Source organism: Anolis sagrei, chromosome X (genome assembly GCF_037176765.1).
Source record: "Anolis sagrei isolate rAnoSag1 chromosome X, rAnoSag1.mat, whole genome shotgun sequence".
NCBI classification, from domain to species: domain Eukaryota; kingdom Metazoa; phylum Chordata; class Lepidosauria; order Squamata; family Dactyloidae; genus Anolis; species Anolis sagrei.
The window spans coordinates 101,370,246-101,394,304 of record NC_090034.1 but is presented as its reverse complement, the minus strand read 5'-3'; the positions used below and the strand labels follow the sequence as shown (position 1 = coordinate 101,394,304).

The window sequence follows — 24,059 nt, the reverse complement described above, 5'->3', positions numbered from 1 at the left end:
ACGGCGTTGTGCCTCCGCTTGTAGTCTGTCTGCGCAATCTTCTTGCAGCAGCTGAGGATGGGATCTATTGCTTCATCTGCTTCCTTGCAGAGTCTACAGTCCCAGAGTAGTTTCATTCTCTGTAACATTTTTCCGGCTTGTGATCCCACCAATTCTTTGTCGCAGGCAGATGGTCTTTGTGGCACAAGTTCTAATAGATTATCTGAGCAACGGTGTTGTTCCTCTGCTTGTAGTCTGTCTGCGCGATCTTCTTGCAGCAGCTGAGCATGTGATCTATTGTTTCATCTGCTTCTTTGCAGAGTCTATACTTGGGTTCTTTCGTTGACTTTTCAATTCTGGCTTTGATGGCATTGGTTCGAATGGCTTGTTCTTGGGCTGCCAGAATCAGGCCCTCCTTTGTCTCCTTTTTCAAAATTCAATTTATTATTATTATTATTATTATTATTATTATTATTATTATTTTGCTGGTTGCTTGATTTCCATTGAACTGAGTCCAGTGCATTCCTTTGAAGAAGAAGACTCCCTGAAATTTCTGAAGAAACATCTCCTAACCCATTGCACTTCCCTTTGTTGCCCAACCAATCTGCTTCTGCGGATATTGGCTCACCAGAGGAGAGATGGAGATGCGCCTTCTACGATGCTGAGGATGCTGATGCTGTCTTTCCTCGGAGATGTGGCTGTGACATCAGGTGCATGAAGAGGCCTGACTCAGCTCCCAAGGGTGGAGTGGCTTGGAAGGTGGCCCACAAGCCTTGCCGTGGCCTCTCAACCTCTATAAAAAGGCATTGCCGCCCCACTGGAGACACTGGTTTGTGGGTGTCTCCTCCTGGCAAGGTGCAACAGAGATGGCGATAATACGGGAGTCATTGGTGAGTATGAATGAGGAGGAGGGAGGCTGGGGTTTCATGCAACACACATGCAGATATGTCACCTAGAGCTATGGATCCGGAACTGGTTTGCGTGTATCGTCTTATCGGGAACTGATAGGAATGCCTCCCCAATAGCTCCTCTTAAGAGCCAGCTTCTGCATCGAATGAAGGTCGGTTCTAACTTCCCATCAAGGTGCAAAGAGGACATTGTTTACATCCTCCTTTTTGCTAGAAAGAAGCCAATGAGAAGGATGGTGTGTTGGGATCCTTCTTCTGATTGTCAAAGGCTCGCTTTGTGATAGGAGAAATGACATTATTTTGCACCTGGAATAATATTAATACAGTGTTCACTCACTTATCACTGGTGTTACGTTCCAGGACCACCCGCGAAAAGTGAAAATCCGCAAAGTAGGGATGCTGTATTTATTTTAATACTAGCCGTCCCACATGGGGGTTCTGTGTGGGAGGTTTGGCCCAATTCTATCGTTTGTGGGTTTCAGAATGCTCTGTGATTGTAGGTGAACTATAAATCCCAGCAACTACAACTCCCAAATGTCAAGATTCTATTTTCCCCAAACTCCACCAGTGTTCACATTTGGGCATATTTAGTATTCATGTAGAGTTTGGTCCAGATCCATCACTGTTTGAGTCCACAGTGATCTCTGGATGTAGGTGAACTACAACTCCAAAACCAAAGGACACTGCGCACCAAACCCTTCCAGTATTTTCTGTTGGTTATGGGAGAACTGTGTGCCAAGTTTGGTTCAATTCCATCGTTGGCGGGGTTCAGAATGCTCTTCGGTTGTAGGTGAACTATAAATCCCAGCAACTACAACTCCCAAATGACAAAATCAATTTTTTTTGAGTGAAGGTTGTTAGGTGTCTTGTGTCCAAATTTGGTGTCAATTCGTCCAGTGGTTTTTGAGTTCTGTTAATCCCACAAAGTGAAAATTCGCAAAGTAGGGATGCTGTATTTATTTTTATTTTTATACATTATTTTAGTAGTGTTATGTTACATGACCACCTGTGAAAAGTGAACATCTGCAAAGTAGGGACGCTATATTTATTTCAATATTTATACATTATTTTAGTAGTATTACGTTCCAGGACCACCCAAGAAAAGTGAAAATCCACAAAGTGGGGACACTATATTTATTTTAATATTTATACAATATTTTAGTACTGTTATGTTCCAGGACCTCCTGCAAAAAGTGAAAATCCGCGAAGTAGGAACGCTATATTTATTTTAATATTTATATATTATTTTAGTATATATACCAAAATAGTGACACTATATTTATTTTAATATTTATACAATATTTTAGTAGTGTTACGTTCCAGGACCACCCGCGAAAAGTCAAAATCCGCCAAGTAGGGACACTATATTTATTTTTAAAATAGTAATTATAGTAGTTATACACTATTTTAAGTCTTTATAAACCCTCCCCACACACTTATACACTACATAACCCTCCTTGTTGTTCATGTACCGGTAATCCTGGGCTCCGGCTTTATCCGCAGAGCCAGCTTCCCCATACAGACAAATGCTCTTAAGGCCATATTGAAAAACCACAAAACAGCGAGTCTGCAAAAAGCGAACCGTGAAGTAGCGAGGGACCACTGTAACTAGCTGTACCCTGCCACATGTTGCTGTGGCCCTCAGAAAACAGAGGAGTCCCAAGCATGAAACAATAGAAACAAGAGACATAAGGAAGGGACATTGATAGATGGAACAGAAGGTAGATGGATAGAATATAGATAGATGGATGGATGGATAGATAGATAGATAGATAGATAGATAGATAGTCAGACAGACAGGGCTCCTTTCCAACTGGTTGGCCATCTGTTGGGTAGGCTTTGATGGTGTCTTCCTTTACCACCCAATGAGCTTGGACTGGATGGCCTTTGGGGCTCCCTTCCAACTGATTGGCCATCTGTCAGGTAGGCTTTGATGGTGTCTTCCTTTACCGCCCATTGAGGTTGGACTGGATGGCCTTTAGGGCTCCCTTCCAACTAGTTGGCCATCTGTTGGGTAGGCTTTGATGGTGTCTTCCTTTACCGTCCAATGAGCTTGGACTGGATGGCCTTTGGGGCTCCCTTCCAACTGGTTGGCCATCTGTCAGGTAGGCTTTGATGGAGTTTTCCTTTACTGCCCAATAAGGTTGGACTGGATGGCCTTTGTGGCTCCTTTCCAACTGCTTGGCCATCTGTCAGGTAGGCTTCGATGGGGTCTTCCTTTACCGCCCAATGAGGTTGGACTGGATGACCTTTGGGGAGCCCTTCCAAATGGTTGGCCATCTGTCGGGTAGGCTTTGATGGTGTCTTCCTTTACTGCCCAATAAGGTTGGACTGGATGGCCTTTGTGGCTCCTTTCCAACTGCTTGGCCATCTGTCAGATAGGCTTCGATGGGGTCTTCCTTTACCGCCCAATGAGGTTGGACTGGATGGCATTTGGGGCTCCCTTCCAACTAGTTGGCCATCTGTCAGGTAGGCTTTGATTGTCCAATGAGGGACTGGATGGCCTTTGGGGCTCCTTCCCAACTGGATGGCCATCTGTAGGGAGGGCTTTCATGGTGTCGTTCTTTGCTCGATGGCTTATGGGGCCCCTTTAACTACCATGGCTCAATGCTGTGGAATAATTCGTCAATTCGTGCAGTGGTTTTTGAGTTATGTTAATCCCACAAACGAACATTACATTTATATTTATATTATATTTTATATATGTAAATGTGTGTGTATATATGGTATATATTTATATATTTATTTATATTAATTGTAATAAAGTAATAATAAATGGATGACCCACCTCTCCCTGCAGCTTTATTGATTGGAAGCTGAATGGAGCTCCATTGACCAATGCAGCTGCTGCTGGCTCTTAAGGTGGACTGGGGAGTTGTGGTCAGGCCAGAAGATCTTAGTCAAGCAAACTTAATTTAATATTTGAATTAGGATCATAAAATACGGTATCTGCAGGGGATATGTTCCTGAATTGATTGTGGAAATAGGAAATGAATGACTTCCAACAGAAGTTGCTATAGAGCAGGCATGGGCAAATTCCTGAAACAAGGAAAGGGCCTGAGACTGTTAGGAATGGTGGGAGTTGGAGTCCAAAACATCTGGAGGGCCCAAATTTGCCCGTGCCTGCTATAGCGGTACCTTGGAATAATAGCAATAATAATGTCAGTTTCCTTTTGACTTTTTGGCCTGAAGGTTTTGGTGGAAATGGAAAATTAGGGAGAAAAACAGGAAGCTGTGCAAAGGCCATTAGAGGCACTCCCAAGCATACCTCACCTTATGATAACTGGGGATACTGGGAGTTGCATTTCAATGAGATTCTAAGTGTTGGTTTACAATGGCAGCAAGACTCACAAGGTTTAAGCCAACATCTCTGTCCAAGGAACTAGATGATGATGAATAAAATTAGTACACAACAAACAAGATCACTATGCTGGCTGTTGGATTGGATCACAATGTCAGACATTTCCCAAGTATCTAGGACTGTGAGATGTTACTTACTTAGGCAATCCCTCATTGTCTGATTAGGATGGTCTTCCAGGATAAGTGTCCTGGCGGTGGGTCCATAGGTCTGCATGTCTTGACCTGTATGTTTTCCCGCAGTGAGGGCATTGGTTTCCAGATAGAAGGCGGTCCTGGTCGGGGTTCACTTGATGCGCCTTCCTCCTGGCATGTTCCTCTCTTTCGCCCTCCATTCGTGCCTCTTCGCATCCTGCAACACTGCTGGTCACAGCTGACCTCCAGCTGGAGTGCTCAAGGGCCAGGGCTTCCCAGTTCTCGGTGTCTATGCCAGAGTTTTTAAGTTTGGCTTTGAGTCCTTTTTTAAATTGCTTTTTCTGCTCACCAACATTCTGTTTTCCCTTCTTGAGTTTGGAGTAGAGCAACTGCTTTGGTTGACGGTGGTTGGGCATCTGGACAATGTGGCCAGTCCAGCAGAGTTGATGGTGGAGCTGCAATGCTGTGTGTTGTATTGGTGTATATTGTGTGCAGATCCCAGTAGGGTGGCCTTTTGCGGCTGGCAGATTGTTTTCAAGTGCAGGCCGAGGTCTTTAGGCACTGCACCCAGTGTGCTGATCACGACTGGGACCACCCTTCCTGGCTTGTGCCAGAGTCTTTGCAGTTTGATCTTTAAATCCTCGTATCGTATCAGTTTTTCCAGTTCTGATGCCGATTGTTTTTAAGTGCAGGCCAAGGTCTTGAGGCACTGCACCCAGTGTGCTGATCACCACTGGGACCACCTTGACTGGCTTGTGCCAGTCTTTGCAGTTCGATCTTTAAATCCTCATATCGTGTCAGTTTTTCCAGTTGTGATAATGATGATGATGATGATTATTATTATTATATTCCCAATTTCTGTCCAGGGAACTAGATGACGATGACAATGATGATGATATTGGTCAGTATTCCAAGGTTTAAGCCAAATTTTCTACCTAATTTCTGTCCAAGGAACTAAATTATTATTTAAAAGGTCAAAGTAAAAGTTGTCCCCTGACATTAAGTCCAGTCGTGTCCAACTCTGGGGGTTGGTGCTCATCTCCATTGCTATGCCGATGAGCCGGCGTTGTTCGTAGACACCTCCAAGGTCATGTGGACTGCATGGAGTGCCGTTCCCGTCCCTATTGATCCACTCACATTTGCATGTTTTTGAACTGCTAGGTTGGCACAAGCTGGGGCTAACAACGGGAGCTCACCCCGCTCTCCAGATTTGAACCTGTGACTTATTGTTATTATATTGGTTATTATTATTATTATTATTATTATTATTATTATTATTATTATTATATTCCCAATTTCTGTCCTAGGAACTAGATGATGATGATGATGATGATATTGGTTCAGTAATCCAAGGTTTAAGCCAAAGTTTCTACCCCATTTCTGTCCAAAGAACTAAATTATTACTTAAAAGGTAAAGGTTTCCCCCTGAAATTAAGTCCAGTCGTGTTGAACTCTGGGGGTTGGTGCTCATCTCCATTTCTAAGCTGAAGAGCCAGCGTTGTCCGTAGACACCTCCAAGGTCATGTGGCTAGTATGACTGCATGGAGCGCCGTTACCTTCCCACCAAGGTGTACCTATTGATCTTCCCACCAAGGTGTACCTATTGATCTACTCACACTTTCATGTTTTCGAACTGCTAGGTTGGCAGAAGCTGGGGCTAACAGTGGGAGCTCACCCCGCTCCCCAGATTCGAACCTGCAACCTATATATTATATTGGTTCTTTCTGCTAAAAAGAATGACGAACGTGTCTGGCAACACTAAAAAGGAAACCGAACCAATGCCGGAACAGATGGAACAATAAAACCATGGAAGTAGATATCAATCAGGCGTGCTCGAATAAAGACGGGGGAGGATTTATTATGAGGGATATAGCAAAGCAAGCAACCCAACAGGAACAACCTGCTCGATGCCTGTCGAATTGCAATAAAATGCCAGCAGCAGGTGAAGATGCTCTCGTTTCGATGGCATTCCTTGCCTTCCCGTGTCACTTCCACATCTCTTAAGGATATTTGCATCTATTGTTGTTTTAGGATATGATTCAATAACAGGCATGGGCAAATTTGGGCCCTCCAGGTGGCAGAAGGGTGTTGGACTAGATGGCCTTTGGGGGTCTCTTCCAACTAGAGTCTGTAGCAGGCATGAGCAAACTTGGGCCCGCTGAAGATGCCTGCCATAGATGCAGGCGAAACATCAGGAGGGAATGCTTCTGGAACATGGCCATACAGCCTGGAAAACTCACCAGTGATTCCGGCCATGAAAGCCTTCGACAACAGCTTGATTAGCATCAAGTGGCCTTGCAGCTTCAAAGCGTGGCTGCTTCTTGCCTGAGGGAATCCTTTGTTGGGATGTGATGAAACAATCAAAGCCGGACACCTCCCAACAAAGGATTCCTCCCAGGCAGGAAGCAGCCAGGCTTTGAAGCTGCAAGGCCATTCAATGCTAATCAAGGTGAAATATCATTATTGAATGGCCTTGCAGCTTCAAAGCCTGACTACTTCCTACCTGGGGAAATCCTTTGTTGGAATGTGATGAAACAATCAGGACCAGACAATACCTCCCAACAAAGGATTCCTCCCAGGAAGGAAGCAGTCAGGCTTTGAAGCTGCAAGGCCATTCAATGATAATCAAGGTGAATTATTATTAATATTATTATTGAATGGCCTTGCAGCTTCAAAGCCTGGCTGCTTCCTGCCTGGGAGGAATCCTTTGTTGGGAGGTGTTATCTGGCCTTGATTGTTTCATGACATCCAAACAAAGGATTCCCCCTGGCAGGAAGCAGCCAGGCTTTGAAGCTGCAAGGCCATTCAATAATAATAATATTAATAATAATTCACCTTGGATAGCATTGAATGGCCTTGCAGCTTCAAAGCCTGGCTGCTTCCTGCCTGGGAGGAATCCTTCGTTGGGAGGTGTTATCTGGCCCTGACTGCTTCATGACAACCCAACAAAGGATTCCACCTGGCAGGAAGCAGCCAGGCTTTGAAGCTGCAAGGCCATTCAATAATAATAATAATAATAATAATAATAATAATAATTCACCTTGATTATCATTGAATGGCCTTGTAGCTTCAAAGCATGTCTGCTTCCTGCCTGGGAGGAATCCTTTGTTAGGAGGTGTTATTTGGCCCTGATTGTTTCATGATATCCCAACAAAGGATTCCCCCAGGCAAGTCGCAGCCAGGTTTTGAAGCTGCAAGGCCAATCAATAATAATAATAATTCACCTTGATTAGCATTGAATAGCCTTGCAGCTTCAAAGCCCATTTGCTTCCTGCCTGGGAGGAATCCTTTGTTGGAAGGCATTATCTGGCCCTGATTGTTTTGTGACTTCCCAATAAAAGGATTCCCCCTGGCAGGAAGCAGCCAGGCTTTGAAGCTAAGAGGTCATTCAATAATAATAATATTAATAATATTTCACCTTGATTAGCATTGAATGGCATTGCAGCTTCCCAAATTCTGGCTGCTTCCTGCCTGGGAGGAATTCTTTGTTGGGAGGTGTTATCTGGCCCTGCTTGTTTCATGACACTCCAACAAAGGATTCCCCCAGGCAGAAGCAAACAGGCTTTGAAGCTAAGAGGTCATTCAATAATAATAATATTAATAATATTTCACCTTGATTAGCATTGAATGGCCTCTTAGCTTCAAAGCCTGGCTGCTTCCTGCCTAGGAGGAATCCTTTGTTGGGAGGTGTTATCTGACCGTGATTGTTTCATGACATCCCAACAAAGGATTCCCTCAGGCAGGAAGCAGCCAGGCTTTGAAGCTGCAAGGCCATTCAATGATGATGATGATAATATTTCACCTTGATTAGCATTGAATGGCCTCTTAGCTTCAAAGCCTGGCTGCTTCCTGCCTGGGAGGAATCCTTTGTTGGGAGGTGTTGTCCGGCCCTGATTGTTTCATGACATCCCAACAAAGGATTCCACCTGGCAGGAAGCATCCAGGTTTTGAAGCTGCAAGGCCATTCAATAATAATAATATTAATAATAATTCACCTTGATTAGCATTGAATGGCCTTGCAGCTTTAAAGCCTGGCTGCTTCCTGCCTGGGAGGAAGCCTTTGTTGGGAGGTGTTGTCCTGCCTTCATTGTTTCATGACATCCCAACAAAGCATTACCCCAGGCAGGAAGCAGCCAGGCTTTGAGGCTGCAAGACCATTCAATAATAATAATAATAATAATAATAATAATAATAATAATAAATATTTGTATTTTGTCCTATCTCCCTGAGGGGACTGAGGCTCTTAGTAATATTGGGAGTTGAAGTCCAAAACACCTGGAGGGCCCAAGTTTGCCCATGCCTGTTCTATATGGAAAACAATACAAGCATAGGCTCTTCTCACCAATGATGTTACAGTGGGAGCAGCGAGGAACTGGTTCCAAAACTGGTTTGCAGTGCTACCGTATGGGCACGCCACCCATAAGGGACCGCAACCAAGGAACCTGAGTGGCCTCTTTGCCACCAAAAGGAAGGAAAACCCAAAGGGCAGGTTCCAAATGATACCCAGGTAAAGAGTGGGTGGTTCATCGGAAACTGCTATCTCTCCAAACCACTCATCCGCTCCTGTGGCTAAGGACCTGATTCCTGGGTATGGAAGATACTTCCCCAGATAGGAGGAGGTGTTAGCTGGCCCTGATTGTTTCCTGTCAGGATTTCCCCTATGTCAGACTACACAGAGAAGCCATTGAAATCCACAAGCATGTGGACAATTTCAACAGAAAGAAGGAAACCAAGAAAATGAACACAATCTGGCTACCAGTATTAAAAAAAACTCTAAAATTACAACAGTACGACAACAGAGGAAAAACAATTAGGCACATCTAATCACCTCTCAACAAAGGATTGCCCCAGGCACTGCCAAGCCATCAAATGCTAATCAAGGTGGTCAGTTAGAATCATAGAATCATAGAGTTGGAAGAGACCTCATGGGCCATCCAGTCCAACCCCCCAAGAAGCAGGAATATTGCATTCAAAGCACCCCTGACAGATGGCCACCCAGCCTCTGTTTAAAAGCTTCCAAAGAAGGAGCCTCCACCACACTCCAGGGCAGAGAGTTGCACTGCTGAACAGCTCTCACAGTCAGGAAGTTCTTCCTCATGTTCAGATGGAATCTCCTTTCTTGTAGTTTGAAGCCATTGTTCCTGCTGCTAGACCCAGCTTCTGCCAACCTAGCAGTTCGAAAACATGCAAATGTGAGTAGATTAATAGGTACCACTTCTGTAGTGTTTGGCGTTCTGTGAAACCATGAAAATGAACAAAATCTGGCTACCAGTATTAAAAAAGAAGTCTAAAATCAGGACAGTAAATAAAATGCAACACTTAAAAGACATGAGAATTCCAGACAGGAAACAATCAGGGCCAGCTAACACCTCCCAGTAAAGGATTCCCCCAGGCAGGAAGCTGCAAGGCTATTCAATGCTAATCAAGGTCATTTCTCTGTCCCTTCTGGCAGTGGCTGGTCATTTGTGTAGATGTTGAACATGGATGGAGCAAGCATGCTCCCCTGAGGCAGGCCGTTCTTCTGTTTCCGCCATCTGCTTCTCTGGCCCTGGAACTCAACAAAAAAGCTCCTGTTTTGTAGCAGGTTTCCTATGAGGCAGGTGAGGTGGTCGTCCTTGGTGATATTAGACATTTTTCTCAGAAGGAGGCGGTGGTTCACAGTATCATAGGCTGCTGACAGGTCTATGAAGACGGCTCCTGTGATCTGCTGCCTTTCAAAGCCATCTTCTATGTGCTGAGTCAGGTTCAGCACTTGCGATGTGCAGCTTTTGCCTTTCCTGAAGCCAGCTTGCTGTGGAATCAGACATGGGTCTATTTTTTCCGTAATTCTATGCACAATAAGTCTCTCCAGAACTTTGTACAGGTGGCACAACAGGGAGATTGGTCTGTAGCTTTTTGGGTCATTACGGTCTTTGCCTGGCTTCAAGATGGCGATGACTCTTGCTTTCCTCCAAATTTTGGGGATCTGACAGGATGCAGTGCAGTTGTTCATCAGCTCCAGCAGCCAGCGCCTTGCTTTTGGACCAAAGTTCTTGATTTGTTCCATCCGTAGATCATCCAGGCCAGCTGCTTTGCCATTTTTACATTTATTGAGAGCCATGTCCAATTCAGTAGATGTAAAGGGTTCATGAAGGTTGTTCTCAATCTCTGGTTGCCTGACGATTGGTTTCTTTCCTACTTTGGTGGCAAAGTTGGGTTTCCCATTCTTCAAGAGTTGGTGTGCTATCTGATCTGCCTTTATGTTGGCATGGGTATTAGAAGTGACCAGCATGCTAATCAAGGTGACCAATGACAACATTCACACTTGCCGCAATCAGACAAGAGTTCTTTCTCCCACCCTGGACATTCCACAGATATATGAACCTCACTTGCCTAGTTTCCAACAGACCTCACAACCTCTGAGGATGCCTGCCATAGATCTGGGGGAAACATCAGGAGAGAATGCTTCTGGAACATGACCAGACAGCCCGGAAAACTCACCACAACCCGGAAACTTTTCAATTATTCATCAGTTATTTTCCTCCAAATAGCAACTCATCCATCGCAGATTATCCAAAGTATTCCTTAGGAACGCCACACCTTCCTAAAATTGCAAGCTGTCACATAGCATTGATGCATCACTTCAAGGATGGCATGGGATACAAACAAACTTCCAAAGCCGATGATGGATGTTTGAAATCCTTTTGCAATCCAGGGAATGTAAGCTGAGGCTGGGGCAAACTCCTCGGGGATGGATACCTTGGGTGAGGAAACACTGATGATAATACCTGCTTGACAGGAAGGCGAAAAGGCCATCTGCCAGGTGCGTTTTGAAGCCTGTTACCTGGAACAAATTGATTTAAGCACCGGGGAAGTTTTCAAAAGCCTGTTGTGGATTTAACGGATGATTCAACCGGATGGGTTCAAATCCTGCCGCGGAATTCAATGGGCGAAGGTGTCTCACTCTTTCCTTTTCATCCGATGCAGGACTTGCCACTCAACAGGCCTGTTCCACTGGGCCTTGCGCCGGAGTCATGGGTCTTGCTGGAAGGATCCATTCGTCCAGATAGCAAATGGTAAGAGACCCCAATATTTTTTTCGTAATTTCTTTTCGAGACTTGAGAAACTGCAAGTCACTTCTGGTGGCATGTTTTCAAGACAGAACAGGCAAACACCCTAATCTCTCAGGTGTTCTGCCAGGCTGAGAGAGAAAATGATAACAGAGTCAAGGCTGAAAAGAAATCCTTTTCGTGTTTTCTTTTCAAGACTTGAGAAACTGCAAGTTGCTTCTGGTGGCATGTTTTCAGACAGAACAGGCAAGCACCCTAATCTCTCAGTTGTTCTGCCAGGCTGAGAGAGAAAATGATAACAGAGTCAAGGCTGAAAAGAAATCCTTTTCTGGCCGCTTAGGATACGTCGTCTGCAAGGACGTTGCCCAGGGGATGTTTTGATGTTTTACCATCCTTGTGGGAGGCTTCTCTCATGTCCCCACATGGGGAGCTGGAGCTGACAGAGGGAGCTCATCCACGCTCTCCCCGGATTCGAACCTTCAATGGGTTTAACCCATTGCGCCAATCATCACACCCCAATCTTCCCTGAGTATTCAATTGGCAGGAGGAACATGGTATTTTCGTAGGGTTGGAGATAAGACACAGCGCAATGTTTGTCTTCTGGAAATATATTCTGGCCACATACAGAGTGTTTTGTGCACAGTGAGGAATAACAATCCGCCTTTGCATATCTAATGGCTCCTTTCCCCTTCTAGCATTTAGGTCGAGAGATAAGATGAGGTTAACATCAATCCAAACAGAGGTGAATAATTCCCCTGTTGATTGATGTTCATCGATCTAATTCCCGTTCCTTTTAACACAAGATATTTTCCATTAGCAAAAGGAACACGATCTCAAGGCTTTCTCCCTCCTGCTTCCATCACTGTCTAGTAGTGTAAAATACTTGATCCCATCTGACTATGGAAGCAAAGTAGAGTCAGGCCTGGTTAGTACTTGGAAGGGAAACTACCTCCTGATGTATAAGAGAGTGGTTCCCAACCTTTTTTTGACCAGGGACCACTTTCTGAAGAATTCTTCTTTCAGGTTCTGCTTGGACTTTGCTTATGGTCATTTCCGTGAAGCCAACATCCCTCTACGGTTGCAGCTCAGCTTTGAAGGACCTTCTTCCCCGGCGATGATAACCCTCAACGCTTTCATAGACAGACAGTGGGGGAAAGAGATCCGGGTACCAACCCATATCCGTCCAGGAGAGAAGTTCAAGATGCAACTCATTGTCACCTGGAAAGGCTACAAGGTTGTGTATGGAACAGGTTGTCCTTCCTGGAGAAAAGGGTGGACATGGATTGGGTGAAAGAGGTGAAGATGTCTTTGCTACCGAAAGGGTTGCTTTTTGCAGGGAAAGTTATAGGGTGGTTAAAGGAGACATGGTGAGTAATTCATGGCTGTCCAGATACTGGAACCCTAGTTTCCATCAACCCAATGTTGGTTATGTTGGTCGCTCTTGATCATAACTTGGGAGTCTTTCATGAGGAGGATCATAGGTTCTCTAGACCTGGGCTTCTTAAAACTTTTCCACTCGAGACCTCTTTGAGCTTGAGATATATATATAAAAACCAAAAATTTACTAATAACAAATCAGCACCTCACAAAGCTTATTTTCCTTTTTATGAAGTACAGCTGAAGTGGTACTTCATAAGTACAGCTGAAGTGGTACTTCAGTGGTACCCCAGAGTCCACATATAGTGGACTCTGGGGAGTCCACTATAAACAACAGTAAATGCCAAAAACAGTCACTAGAGGGCATTCAGAGCACTTTTACCGTTGTGTTGTCAAAGGTTTTCATGGCTGGAATCACTGGGTTGTAGATGAAACATCAGGAGAGAATGCTTCTGGGACATTGCCATACTCCCCGAAAAATTTACAGCAGCCCACTTTTACTGTTGTTAATTTTTTTTAGGATCCCAGCATTGAGCTCAGGGAACCCTATTTGGGATTAGTTCTCATCACTCTGTTTATTGGTTATTGGTTGACATTGTTGGGTAACTTGACCAATGCCCGGAAGCCTTATTGCGCGACCTAGAACCTCCCCATGGAGAGAGCAATCTGCTCAGATGTTGGGATTCTTAGTGGATAGAGAAAAAGAATCAGCTAACATACACACAAACTATAGAAGTTTCATAGGCATTGTGGAATTCATAGCTGGTCTTGACATTGTTGGGTAACACGACCCAACAATTGAGTGACCTAGAACCTCCCCATGAATAGACCAATCTACCTGGATGTTGGGGTTCTTAGTGGATGGAGAAACAGAATCAGCTAACTTACACCTTGAATATATGAATTTCAAAGGCGTTGTCAGAATATATGCACTCACCTGTCACTCCCGTCAATTTCTTTTGTCAGATAATGGAAAACGACACCTTTCTGTGCGATTTTGAGCACCGCCTTCCCGTAAACAAGATCGTTTTCCTGAAGATGATTGGAGACATCAAACTCGAGAATCTGAAATCAAGCTGGGAGAACGGCAACACAAGGAGGAGGCTTCGTTGACCACGGCTTGCCATGGGCCACAAGCGCATTAGGGCATTTGGACTGGAGTGGAATCAAAATACTTGACTGGATGTAAATAATTTTAGCTGCCATCTTTCGCATATGATTTGCATGCAAACATTAGTACGTTTTATTGTTAGTTAGTACATGCAAATGTATTATTCCCCAATTTACTGTAACCCTATGAATGAGAGCTCCACAAGTTATCAAAGTGCCCTGCTCAGGTCTTGCAAACCCAGAGCAGCTATGGCTTCCTGGTTGGAGTAAATGTGGTCTTCCTCTTTTCCTCCCGCCTTCCACTTTCCTCAGCATTATCATCTTTTGCAATGAGTTGCATCACCATATGATACATATGAACTATGCTTAGATTAACAATGTCAGCTTCTAGGTCAACCTCAACTTCTGAGGATGCCTGCCATAGATGCAGGCGAAACGTCAGGAGAGAATGCTTCTAGAACCTGGCCATGCAGCCCCAAAAAATTCCAACAACCCAGGTTTTTAACCTTCTTAATGTCGTGACCCCTTAATACAGTTCAGTTGTGGGGAACCCCAATAAAATTATTTTCGTTGTGACTTCGTAACTGTAATTTTGCTTCTGTTATGAATCGTAATGTAAATATCCGACATGCAGGATGTATTATCATTAGAGAAGACAATGATGCTGGGGAAAATGGAAGGAAAAAGGAAGAGGAGCCGATCAAGGGCAAAATGGATGGATGGTATCCTTGAAGTGACTGGCTTGACCATGAAGGAGCTGGGGGTGGTGACGGCAGACAGGGAGCTCTGGTGTGGGATGGTCCTGGAGTTCACCAAGAGTCGGAAGTGACTGGACGAATAAACAACAATTTTCATTCACTGGACCAAATTTGGCACAAATACCCAATATAAATGAAGTATTATTATTATTATTATTACACCCAAATCTGAATACTGGTGGGGTTGAGGAGGGGAATTGATTTTGTCACTTGGGAGTTGTAGTTGCTGGGATTTATAGTTCACCTACAATCAAAGAGCATTCTGAACTCCCCCAATGATGGAATTGAATCAGTCTTGGCACACAGAACTCCCATGACCCACAGAAAATACTGGGAGATGTATTGCCGAAGGCTTTCAATATTGAAAGGGTTTTGTGGACACTGACCTTGAGTTTGGGAGTTGTAGTTCACCTACATCCAGAGAGCACTGTGGACTCAAACAATGATGGATCTTGACCAAACTTGGGATGAATACTCAATATGCTCAGTTGGGGGAAAACAGACCTTGACATTTGGGAGTTGGTGGGATTTATGGTTCACCTACAATCAAAGGGCATTCTGAATCTCACTAGCAATGGAATTCAACCAAATTTGGCACACAGAACTCCCATGGCCTACAGAAAATACTGGAAGGGTTTGGTGGACATTGACCTTGAGCTTTGGAGTTGTAGTTCACCTACATTCAGAGAGCACTACATCAAACAATGATGGATCTGGACCAAACTTGGCATGAATATTCAACATGCCCAAATGTGAAAACTAGTGGAGTTTGAGGGAAATAGACCTTGTCCTCTGGGGGTTGTGGTTGCTGGGATGTATAGTTCACCTACAAAGAGCATTCTGAATCCCACCAACAATAGAATTGGGCCAAACTTCCCACACAGAACCTCCATGACCAACAGAAAATACTGTGTGTTCTGATGGTCTTCGGCGACCCCTCTGACACCTCCTTGGGACCCCCCCAGGGGTCCCGACCCCCAGGTTGAGAAACGCTGGAATATACGGAATGAATTGGACATGATTTTATCTTGGTGAACAGCTGTTATGTAATTTATCCTATATGTATTGGTTAATTTTAATGTTGATATATGATGTTTTAGATTTTAGTGTTAGCATTGAATCTTTGCTGTCAGCGGTCTGAGTCCCTCTATGAAGGTAGAGAAGGTAGAGAAGATCAGGATATAAAAGTTTTAAATAAATTAATAAATTTGCATTCTAGTCTCCAGGGCAGCAGAAAACAAGCCTATGACTTCCCCTGACATATTTATACATCGCCCTCATCCTGTCTCCTCTCAGCCTTCTCTTCTTCAGGCTAAACATGCCCAGCTGTTTAAGCCGCTCCTCATAGGGCTTGTTCTCCAGACCCTTGATTGTTAGCTGAACAGCCGGCGTTGTCCGTAGACACCTCCAAAGTCATGTGGCCACTGGCATGACTGCATGGAGCGCCCTTACCTTCCTGCCAGAGTGGTACCTATTGCTCTACTGACATTTGCATGTTTTTGAACTGCTATATTAATTGGAAATCATTCTATCTATCCATCTTTTACAACTTGGCAACATACACATGTTGGCAGAGCAACAGTGAGTGTGTATGGGTGTGTGGAGTTGTGAAAGTATAGTGGAATTGATGCACATGTGAAAAAGTACGTGTGAAAAAGATCTTGGAGTCCTTGTGGACAACAAGTTAAACATGAGCCAACAATGTGATGTGGCACAAAAAAAGCCAATGGGATTTTGGCCTGCATCAAGAGGAGCCTAGTGTCTAGATCCAGGGAAGTAATGCTACCCCTCTATACTGCCTTGGTTAGACCACACCTGGAATATTGTGTCCAATTCTGGGCACCACAATTCAAGAGAGATATTGACAAGCTGGAATGTGTCCAGAGGAAGGCGACTAAAATGATCAAGGGTCTGGAGAACAAGCCCTATGAGGAGTGGCTTAAGGAGCTGGGCATGTTTAGCCTGAAGAAGAGAAGGCTGAGAGGAGATATGATAGCCATGTATAAATATGTGAGAGGAAGCCACAGGGAGGAGGAGGGAGCAAGCTTGTTTTCTGCTTCCTTGGAGACTAGGACGCGGAACAATGGCTTCAAACTACAAGAGAGGAGATTCCATCTGAACATGAGGAAGAACCTCCTGACTGTGAGAGCCGTTCAGCAGTGGAACTCTCTGCCCCCGGAGTGTGGTGGAGGCTCCTTTTTTGGAAGCTTTTAAACAGAGGCTGGATGGCCATCTGCCAGGGGTGATTTGAATGCAATATTCCTGCTTCTTGGCAGGGGGTTGGACTGGGTGGCCCATGAGGTCTCTTCCAACTCTTTGATTCTATGATTCTATGACACGCAAGATCATCCCCACAATAACCCCTCAAGACATGCACTCCAGCAGAGCCACTTATTTCCTGTGTGACTGTGTGTATTTGAGGGGAGAGTTGAGGAAATATAGTAAAATTATCATCCATGTAGGTATTCTCCACAACTTCCTTTCAACATAGACATTGCCATATTATCCACACCCATATGTGTATGCGTGTGTGTGTGTGTGCATGCACTACATCTCCCCCCAAAGAAAGGAGACAAAGAGCGAGGGAAGGTTGGCCACAGCAACGCGTGGCAGGTACAGCTAGTAAATACATAAATAAAATAAATATACCCTCGCATACTGAAAATTGCAATGCAAAGAACCTTTGTGTAAAAAGTATTCATGACAGCAAAAAAACCACAACAGACCCCATCATCCTTAAAAATATTACACTTTATTGTTTTGTTCCCAAGAAGGGAGGAGGGCAAGTTTCCCCAGAAAGCTTGGAAGTTTTAGAGAAGACGTGATGATGAACGGAGGTGGACAGAAACCCAGCTACTCCCTATCGGCTGAATCACCCGCCCCTCGAGACAGGGATTCAGTAGCGAACGCAATAAAATAAGCTAAACCTTTCCGAGACGACAAAAAAAGAAAAAAAGAAGAGAGAACCAAAATGAAAGCTCGATGATCCCAAAGGGGAGGAAAGGAAAAAAAAATATGTGGGGAATGTTACAGTTTCCAGTGCTACCATCAGCCATAACATTAAGGTACATGATGAAAGGACGAAGACGAGGAAAAGAAATCCCCCCGCGAAAAAAAAAGAAGAAAAAAAGAGACCAAAACAAAACAAAAAGCCACACCACCCATCGGCAATATACGATGCTAGATGAATATATATATTTAATAATAATAATAATAAATCTGGACGTTATTAAATCGAAACAGTTTTGCTGTGTTTTTAAATTTCTCTCCTTTTTATTTTTCTTAAAAAAAAGATCTCCGCATGGTTCTCTTCCGTTTTAAATTTTGGTCCTCAGAAAACCCTGCACCATGATGAAGAAATTACAAAAAAATAGATATATATAATATATTTATATATATATATAAGCGTGAGAAGCGATGGGATTTTTTTTTCTTTTCTTAAAGGGTCGTTTTCAAAAAAGTGAAGAGAAAGTGAGGAAGACTTAAGAACGAGCGAGTTGCTTCTGCCCTGCGAGGAAAGGAGAGAGAGAGCGGCTGAGCGGAACAAACGTGAGGCGCCCGGAAGGACTCACTTCGGACTCCGTCGCCGGTTTCCCCGTCGTCCAAGGATGCGGACGGGACATTTGGGGTGGGGTGGATGGCCCTTCTCACAACCTCAGATAGCGTGGGGTGGGTGGTCCTCCCCACAACCTCAGATAGCGTGGGGTGGATGGTCCTCCTCACAACCTCAGATAGCGTGGGGTGGATGGTCCTCCTCACAACCTCAGATAGCGTGGGGTGGATGGTCCCACAACCTCAGACAGTGTGGGGTGGATGGTCCTCCTCACAACCTCAGATAGCGTGGGGTGGGTGGTCTTCTCTACAACCGCAGATAGCATGGGGTGGATGGTCCTCCCCACAACCTCAGATAGCGTGAGGTGGATGGTCTTCCCCACAACCTAAGATAGCGTGGGGTGGGTGGTCCTCCCCACAACCTCAGATAGCGTGGGGTGGGTGGTCCCCCCCACAACCTCAGACAGTGTGGGGTGGATGGTCCTCCTCACAACCTCAGATAGCGTGGGGTGGATGGTCCCCCTCACAACCTCAGTCAGCGTGGGGTGGGTGGTCCTCCTCCTCACAACCTCAGATAGGGATGGGTGGTCCTCCCCACAACCTCAGACAGTGTGGGGTGGATGGTCGTCCTCACAACCTCAGACAGTGTGGGGTGGATGGTCCTCCTCACAACCTCAGATAGTGTGGGGTGAGTGGTCCTCCCCACAACATCAGATAGCGTGGGGTGGGTGGTCCTCCCCACAATCTCAGACATGATTCAAGACTATTCCCAGAACCCCTACGGATCACCAATTTCACTTCATTTCTCTCTCATCAAACCCAAACATCCCTCTTCCAACTATTATCTACCCCAAACCAACTTGGTTCTGGAAAAAAAGAGGGAGGAAATGGACACATCCTACTTCTATGACGGATGCTCGACTTCCAGCCCTTGGAAGAAAGTTAAGAGACCCCCAACCTGTTTATGTTGCTTGGTTCGTATTGCTGAAAGACATGTGTTCCCAGATTTTTTACAAAACGAGTATCTTTATGGGGAAGGGGCTGACTTACAAAGCCAGATGCAGGCCCTCGGTAGGCATTTCTCCATCACCGATAAGTAATCGGGGAATACGAGGCTTACGAAGAGAGGCACAGCCTCTGCACCCATGTTGGAAGGACCCCACAAAGCAACATCTCCCTCCCCAAAATGCCACCTTCTTCTCCTCTGTGCCCCGTCACACTGAAATTTAAAAATTGTATCAAACCAAGAAGGTGCTCGGTGAAGGGATGGGCGCCGATACCTTATAAAAATAGGGGAGGTGCCAAGTCCAGAAGGCATTTTGGACTGAGAGGGCAAATGGATCAAAGAACAGCACTATGCGACGGCAGAACTGAGAACGTGGATTGGAAGCCCCAAAGTGCCGACCCCTCTATGTCTTCTTCATTGCTAAAGGTGGCAAGAAGGTATTATTAGGTGGGCAAAGTAGGATGTGAGGGAGTTCCCTGGGCAGGTGGTAAAAAAGGCAAGGAGAGGCTATGTCCCGACAACCTAGCACAGCTAGCAGAAAGTGAGGAAAGGAATGGAGTACCCAGGAAGTGTATTGTAGGCAGCTCGGTTCTGGATTGCATTGAGTGCCGACGTGCCACTGTTAGAAAGGCATGGTTTTGGTTACCCACGCACGATTAAAAAAAATGGGGAGGGAGGAAGAGAGAATGGGATAAGTGTCAGCCAAGTTCTCCCAACTTTGAGAGCAGATGAGGAATAGAATTGGATCTATATTTAACAAAAATAAGTCATATTGAGCCGCAATTGCCCTATTTTGACAATCGCCGTATTTCCATCCGAGAGAAAAGAGAAAGAGAAGGGTCAGGAAATTGAAGAGACCTCCAGCCTCTCCCCTGAGCTCACTGTCTTGGGGTAAAGGGAAGAATAAGGACCGTTGCATAGGTAACCGCGTTTGCAGAATACTCAATTTTTTTTAAAAAACCGAACGTTTACATCAGTCAGCGCCCAAGGTTGCCCAGCATGGTGACGGCAGCTTTCTGTCCTCAAAGAGAGAAAGAGAGAGAGAGATTGAGAAAAGAAAGAGAAGGACACAATGGTCCCCGTTGCTCTGTGTGTGTCTGTGTGTGTTTGTGTCTGTGATTATACAGCATGGAGGGAAATCAAACGGTTACTCCCCCTGCCCTCCCCCCAAGAAGCGCCAGCGCTTGCTGTTGCCGCGGCTTCCTCCTCCTCCTCCTCTTCCTCCTCCTTCTCCTCCTCTACCGCCTCCGTCTCACAGGTCGCTCTCGCCATACAGAGCTGTAGAGAAGGACTTGTAGTCAAGGGCCCCGGGGATGGCATCGGGTCCCTGGTAAGGTGCCATGCGGGCGATGCAGTACTCGGCCTGGTCGGGAGGAAGCTCTCGTCGCAGCTCCTCGGCCGTGATGTAGTTCTGAAAGGGAGAAAGGCGTGGCGAAATGAAAATCACACGTAGTTCACGTTTTTACCAGTCCACACACAGTCTTGCCAGAGAAAATTATAATAATAATAATAATCACAAGCCAGAAAAAGTTACAGAAAATTAACACATCAAACTCCTCTGGGACTTCTGAATAATAATAACAACAACTACTACTACTACTCGGAAAAAGGAGACAAAAGAGGGCCTGATTCTGGCAGCCCAAGAACAAGCCATTAGAACCAATGCCATCAAAGCTAGAATTGAAAAGTCGACGACAGCTCCCAAATGGTTTTTGTCTAAATGCACTTAATTGTTTTTGCTGTTGTATTGTACTGATGGCATCGAATTGTGCCGATATGTAGACCGCCCTGAGTCGCCTGCGGGCTGATATGGGCGGGATATAAGTGATGTAAATAAATAAATAAATAAATAAAATGTAGACTCTGCAAGGAAGCAGATGAAACAATAGATCACATCCTCAGCTGCTGCAAGAAGACTGCGCAGACAGACTACAAGCAGAGGCACAACACCATTGCTCAGATGATTCATTGGAACTTGTGCCACAAACACCATCTGCCTGTGACAAAGAACTGGTGGGATCACAAGCCGGAAAGAGTTACAGGGAATGAACACGCCAAACTCCTCTGGGACTTCCGGATTCAGACAGATAGAGTTTTGGAGCATAATAATCCTGATCTCACAATCATGCTAAAAAACAAAGTATGGATTGTCGATGTTGCAATCCCAGGTGACAGCAGGATTGAAGAGAAACAACTGGAAAAGATGACACAATATGAGGATTTAAAGATTGAACTGCAAAGACTCTGGCACAAGCTAGTCAAGGTGGTCCCAGTGGTGATCGGCACACTGGGTGCAGTGCCTCAAGACCTTGGCCTGCACTTAAACACAATTGGCGCTGACAAAATTACCATCTGCCAGCTGCAAAAGGCCACCTTACTGGGATCTGCACACATTATTCACCGATACATCACACAGTCCTAGACACTTGGGAAGTGTCTGATGTGTGATCCAATACAACACCCAGCAGAGTGTCTGCTGTGGACTCATCTTGTTGTGTTTCTAATAATAATAATGATAATAATAATAATAGGGCCTGATTCTTGCAGCCCAGGAGCAAGCCATCAGAACCAATGTAATTAAGGCCAGGTTATATTGTAGTACAGATGGGTATGTACAGCCTTGCTCTCTAATCTTTCAGCCTCCTTTTCGGTCACATTTCTGGCCTTCTCTATGTAATAAGTTTATGGTTTTCCAAATCCATGTACAGGTTAAGCATTCCATTATTCAAAATAATCAAAACTGTCTGTGTGGGCTACTGAGATAGTTATATTTTTGCTATTTTTTGGTTCACGCTTTGTTTCATGCACAAAATTATTTGAGTATTGTTCAAAATGATCTTCAGGCTATATGTATAAGAAACTTAACAACTGATACGCATGCTTAGACTTCAGCCCCATTTCCAATATATTTTATTATGCATATATATGCTGCAACAGGTAGTCCAAAATCTTAAAAATATACAAAATACTTCTTATCTTAGCATTTTGAATAAGGTATATTCAACCTGAATCTATAACATAATATAATGTATTAATATAATATAATATACATGTAATATTTATATTATAATGTAATGTAATTATAATGTAATGCAATATAATAGTAATAATAATATATTATAATTATATATATTTATTTATATATATTTATATATTTATATTACTAATAATATTACACTATAATGGTATAGTACAATATAGTAATATTTAATACTGATATCGTACTATGCTAATAATATAATATAATATATTGTATGTATATATACCTTGTAAGCCGCTCTGAGTCCCCTTCAGGGTGAGAAGAGCGGCATAGAAATGTTGTAAATAAATAAATAAATACTCTCTCTCTTTCCCGTTTCACTGCTTTCCTATCAACAATGAATATGTTCTCCCACTTTCTATGTTAAAGATCTTAGTGCACACATTAATTCAATAAAAATATTGAAAAAATGCATAAGTTGGTTTGCTTGTAAGTCAAGGTTCCACTATATATGTAAATTCTGGCCACCCAAACCCAACAATTCCAGGACCAAGAGAGTTCCCAGGAAAGACAAATGCTTCCAGCCACATTGTAGAGCTCACCTTATCACCAGCTAAGACTTTGAAGGAGGCAATGACTTGGTCAGCCGTATCCGTGTCTGTCGTCTCCCGGGACATGAAGTCAATGAAGGCTTGGAAGGTGACAACGCCACTGTTGTTGGGATCCACAACGCTCATGATCCTGTTGAACTCCGCGTCTCCCTGGCAAGGTGGGGAGAAAAGGTAAGATGAAGCAGCTTAAACAACTGCAAAGGCTTCAACTCGTGTGTGTATGGAGCACAACAGAACCTGGTGTGCTTGTGGAATATAGAGGCCCTACCAGGGAATGCCAAAACATCCCAAAGACCAGCTGCCTTGTTGTAAGAAGCTGAAACAGCATACAGCACCTATTGTGATATGTGTACTTGTGAGGACTTGTGTATTAATATATTTGGTGTTGCATAAGACTATTATTTTTGGTTCTGCCAATGTATTGAGTTTCTAAATATCACTCCATTCAGGTGGTTCTCTTTGTAGCTATCTTTTGTAATGTTTTTGTTCAAAACGGTGACTTGAGAATCCGATATTGTATGTCCAGAAAGGTTGACATACTCTGCAACTTGTGTTAGCATATTGGCACTTTTAATGCCAGATTTATTTATTTCCTCTCACATAGAGAATGTCCAATATAGACCATAGAACTGTGGTTCTCAAGCTGTGGGTCCCCAGATGTTTTGGCCTTCAACTCCCAGAAATCCAGTTGGTAAACGGACTGGGATTTCTGGGATTTCTGGGACCCACAGCTTGAGAACCACTGCCATAGAAGGAGACTGCTGACGTAAGATGGCATATCTTGAAGGACAAGCAAGTAAATGCACCTATGTCAGTGTGGGTGATATTATTATTCCCTCCAATATTGCTACCAGACTCGTTGAGAAAAACTTCTCCCTCTGTCAACATCTCTACACTGATATTTGGTAACACGGAAATGTATTTCAGTTGAAATCGGTTCAGATCTGCATATGAAGAAATGACATGATTGGCATCTATCTATCATTTTTGTAATTCTGTCCAAACCTGTCCTCCATCTTGAAAGTACAACCAAGTGAAATATTGGTCAGAAATATTAAAAATTAATGAGGTATTTTTAATTACAAAAATGTGAGTCAAGCTCTGAAAGGGTTAAACGGAGGCAACAACACAGCAAAAGCTGCAGTTTAATATAAGCAGGTGTGCCTGTAGCTGTTGGTTTGAAGTAAACCTCAGCGGGAGAATAGGCCTCATTGTTAGTGTAAGGTAGGCCTTAGTC

At 44.2% G+C, this 24,059-nt stretch overlaps 2 protein-coding genes across 7 annotated transcripts in view; one reads left to right on the top strand and one right to left on the bottom strand.

The window, feature by feature from the left end:
- The first annotated feature begins 11,339 nt into the window (after positions 1-11,339).
- On the top strand, positions 11,340-13,918 carry LOC137094870 (galectin-4-like). The gene is made up of 3 exons (XM_067460789.1): positions 11,340-11,434; positions 12,452-12,662; positions 13,772-13,918. Exons 1-3 carry the CDS (start codon positions 11,340-11,342, stop codon positions 13,916-13,918), a joined length of 453 nt encoding a protein of 150 aa, XP_067316890.1.
- Positions 13,919-17,406: 3,488 nt separating this feature from the next.
- Positions 17,407-24,059, bottom strand: part of LOC132782175 (alpha-actinin-4) — a 169,749-nt gene continuing 163,096 nt past the window's right edge. For all 6 annotated transcript variants that reach the window (XM_067460987.1, XM_067460991.1, XM_067460988.1 and 3 more), the window contains 2 exons: positions 22,814-22,972; positions 17,407-20,642 (listed from right to left, as the gene is read on the bottom strand). In XM_067460987.1, the coding sequence (XP_067317088.1) occupies positions 20,484-20,642; positions 22,814-22,972 (318 nt within the window). In that variant the 3' untranslated portion in view covers positions 17,407-20,483. The remainder of the gene's footprint in view (positions 20,643-22,813; positions 22,973-24,059) is intronic.

Excerpts from the sequence above, each read along its gene's own strand:
- LOC137094870 (XM_067460789.1), top strand. The coding sequence starts at position 11,340 with ATGCAGGACTTGCCACTCAACAGGCCTGTTCCACTGGGCCTTGCGCCG. Across the intron at positions 11,435-12,451 it reads ATTCGTCCAGATAGCAAATG|GTTCTGCTTGGACTTTGCTT; the intron begins GTAAGAGACCCC and ends TTCTTCTTTCAG. Across the intron at positions 12,663-13,771 it reads TCACCTGGAAAGGCTACAAG|ATAATGGAAAACGACACCTT; the intron begins GTTGTGTATGGA and ends TTCTTTTGTCAG.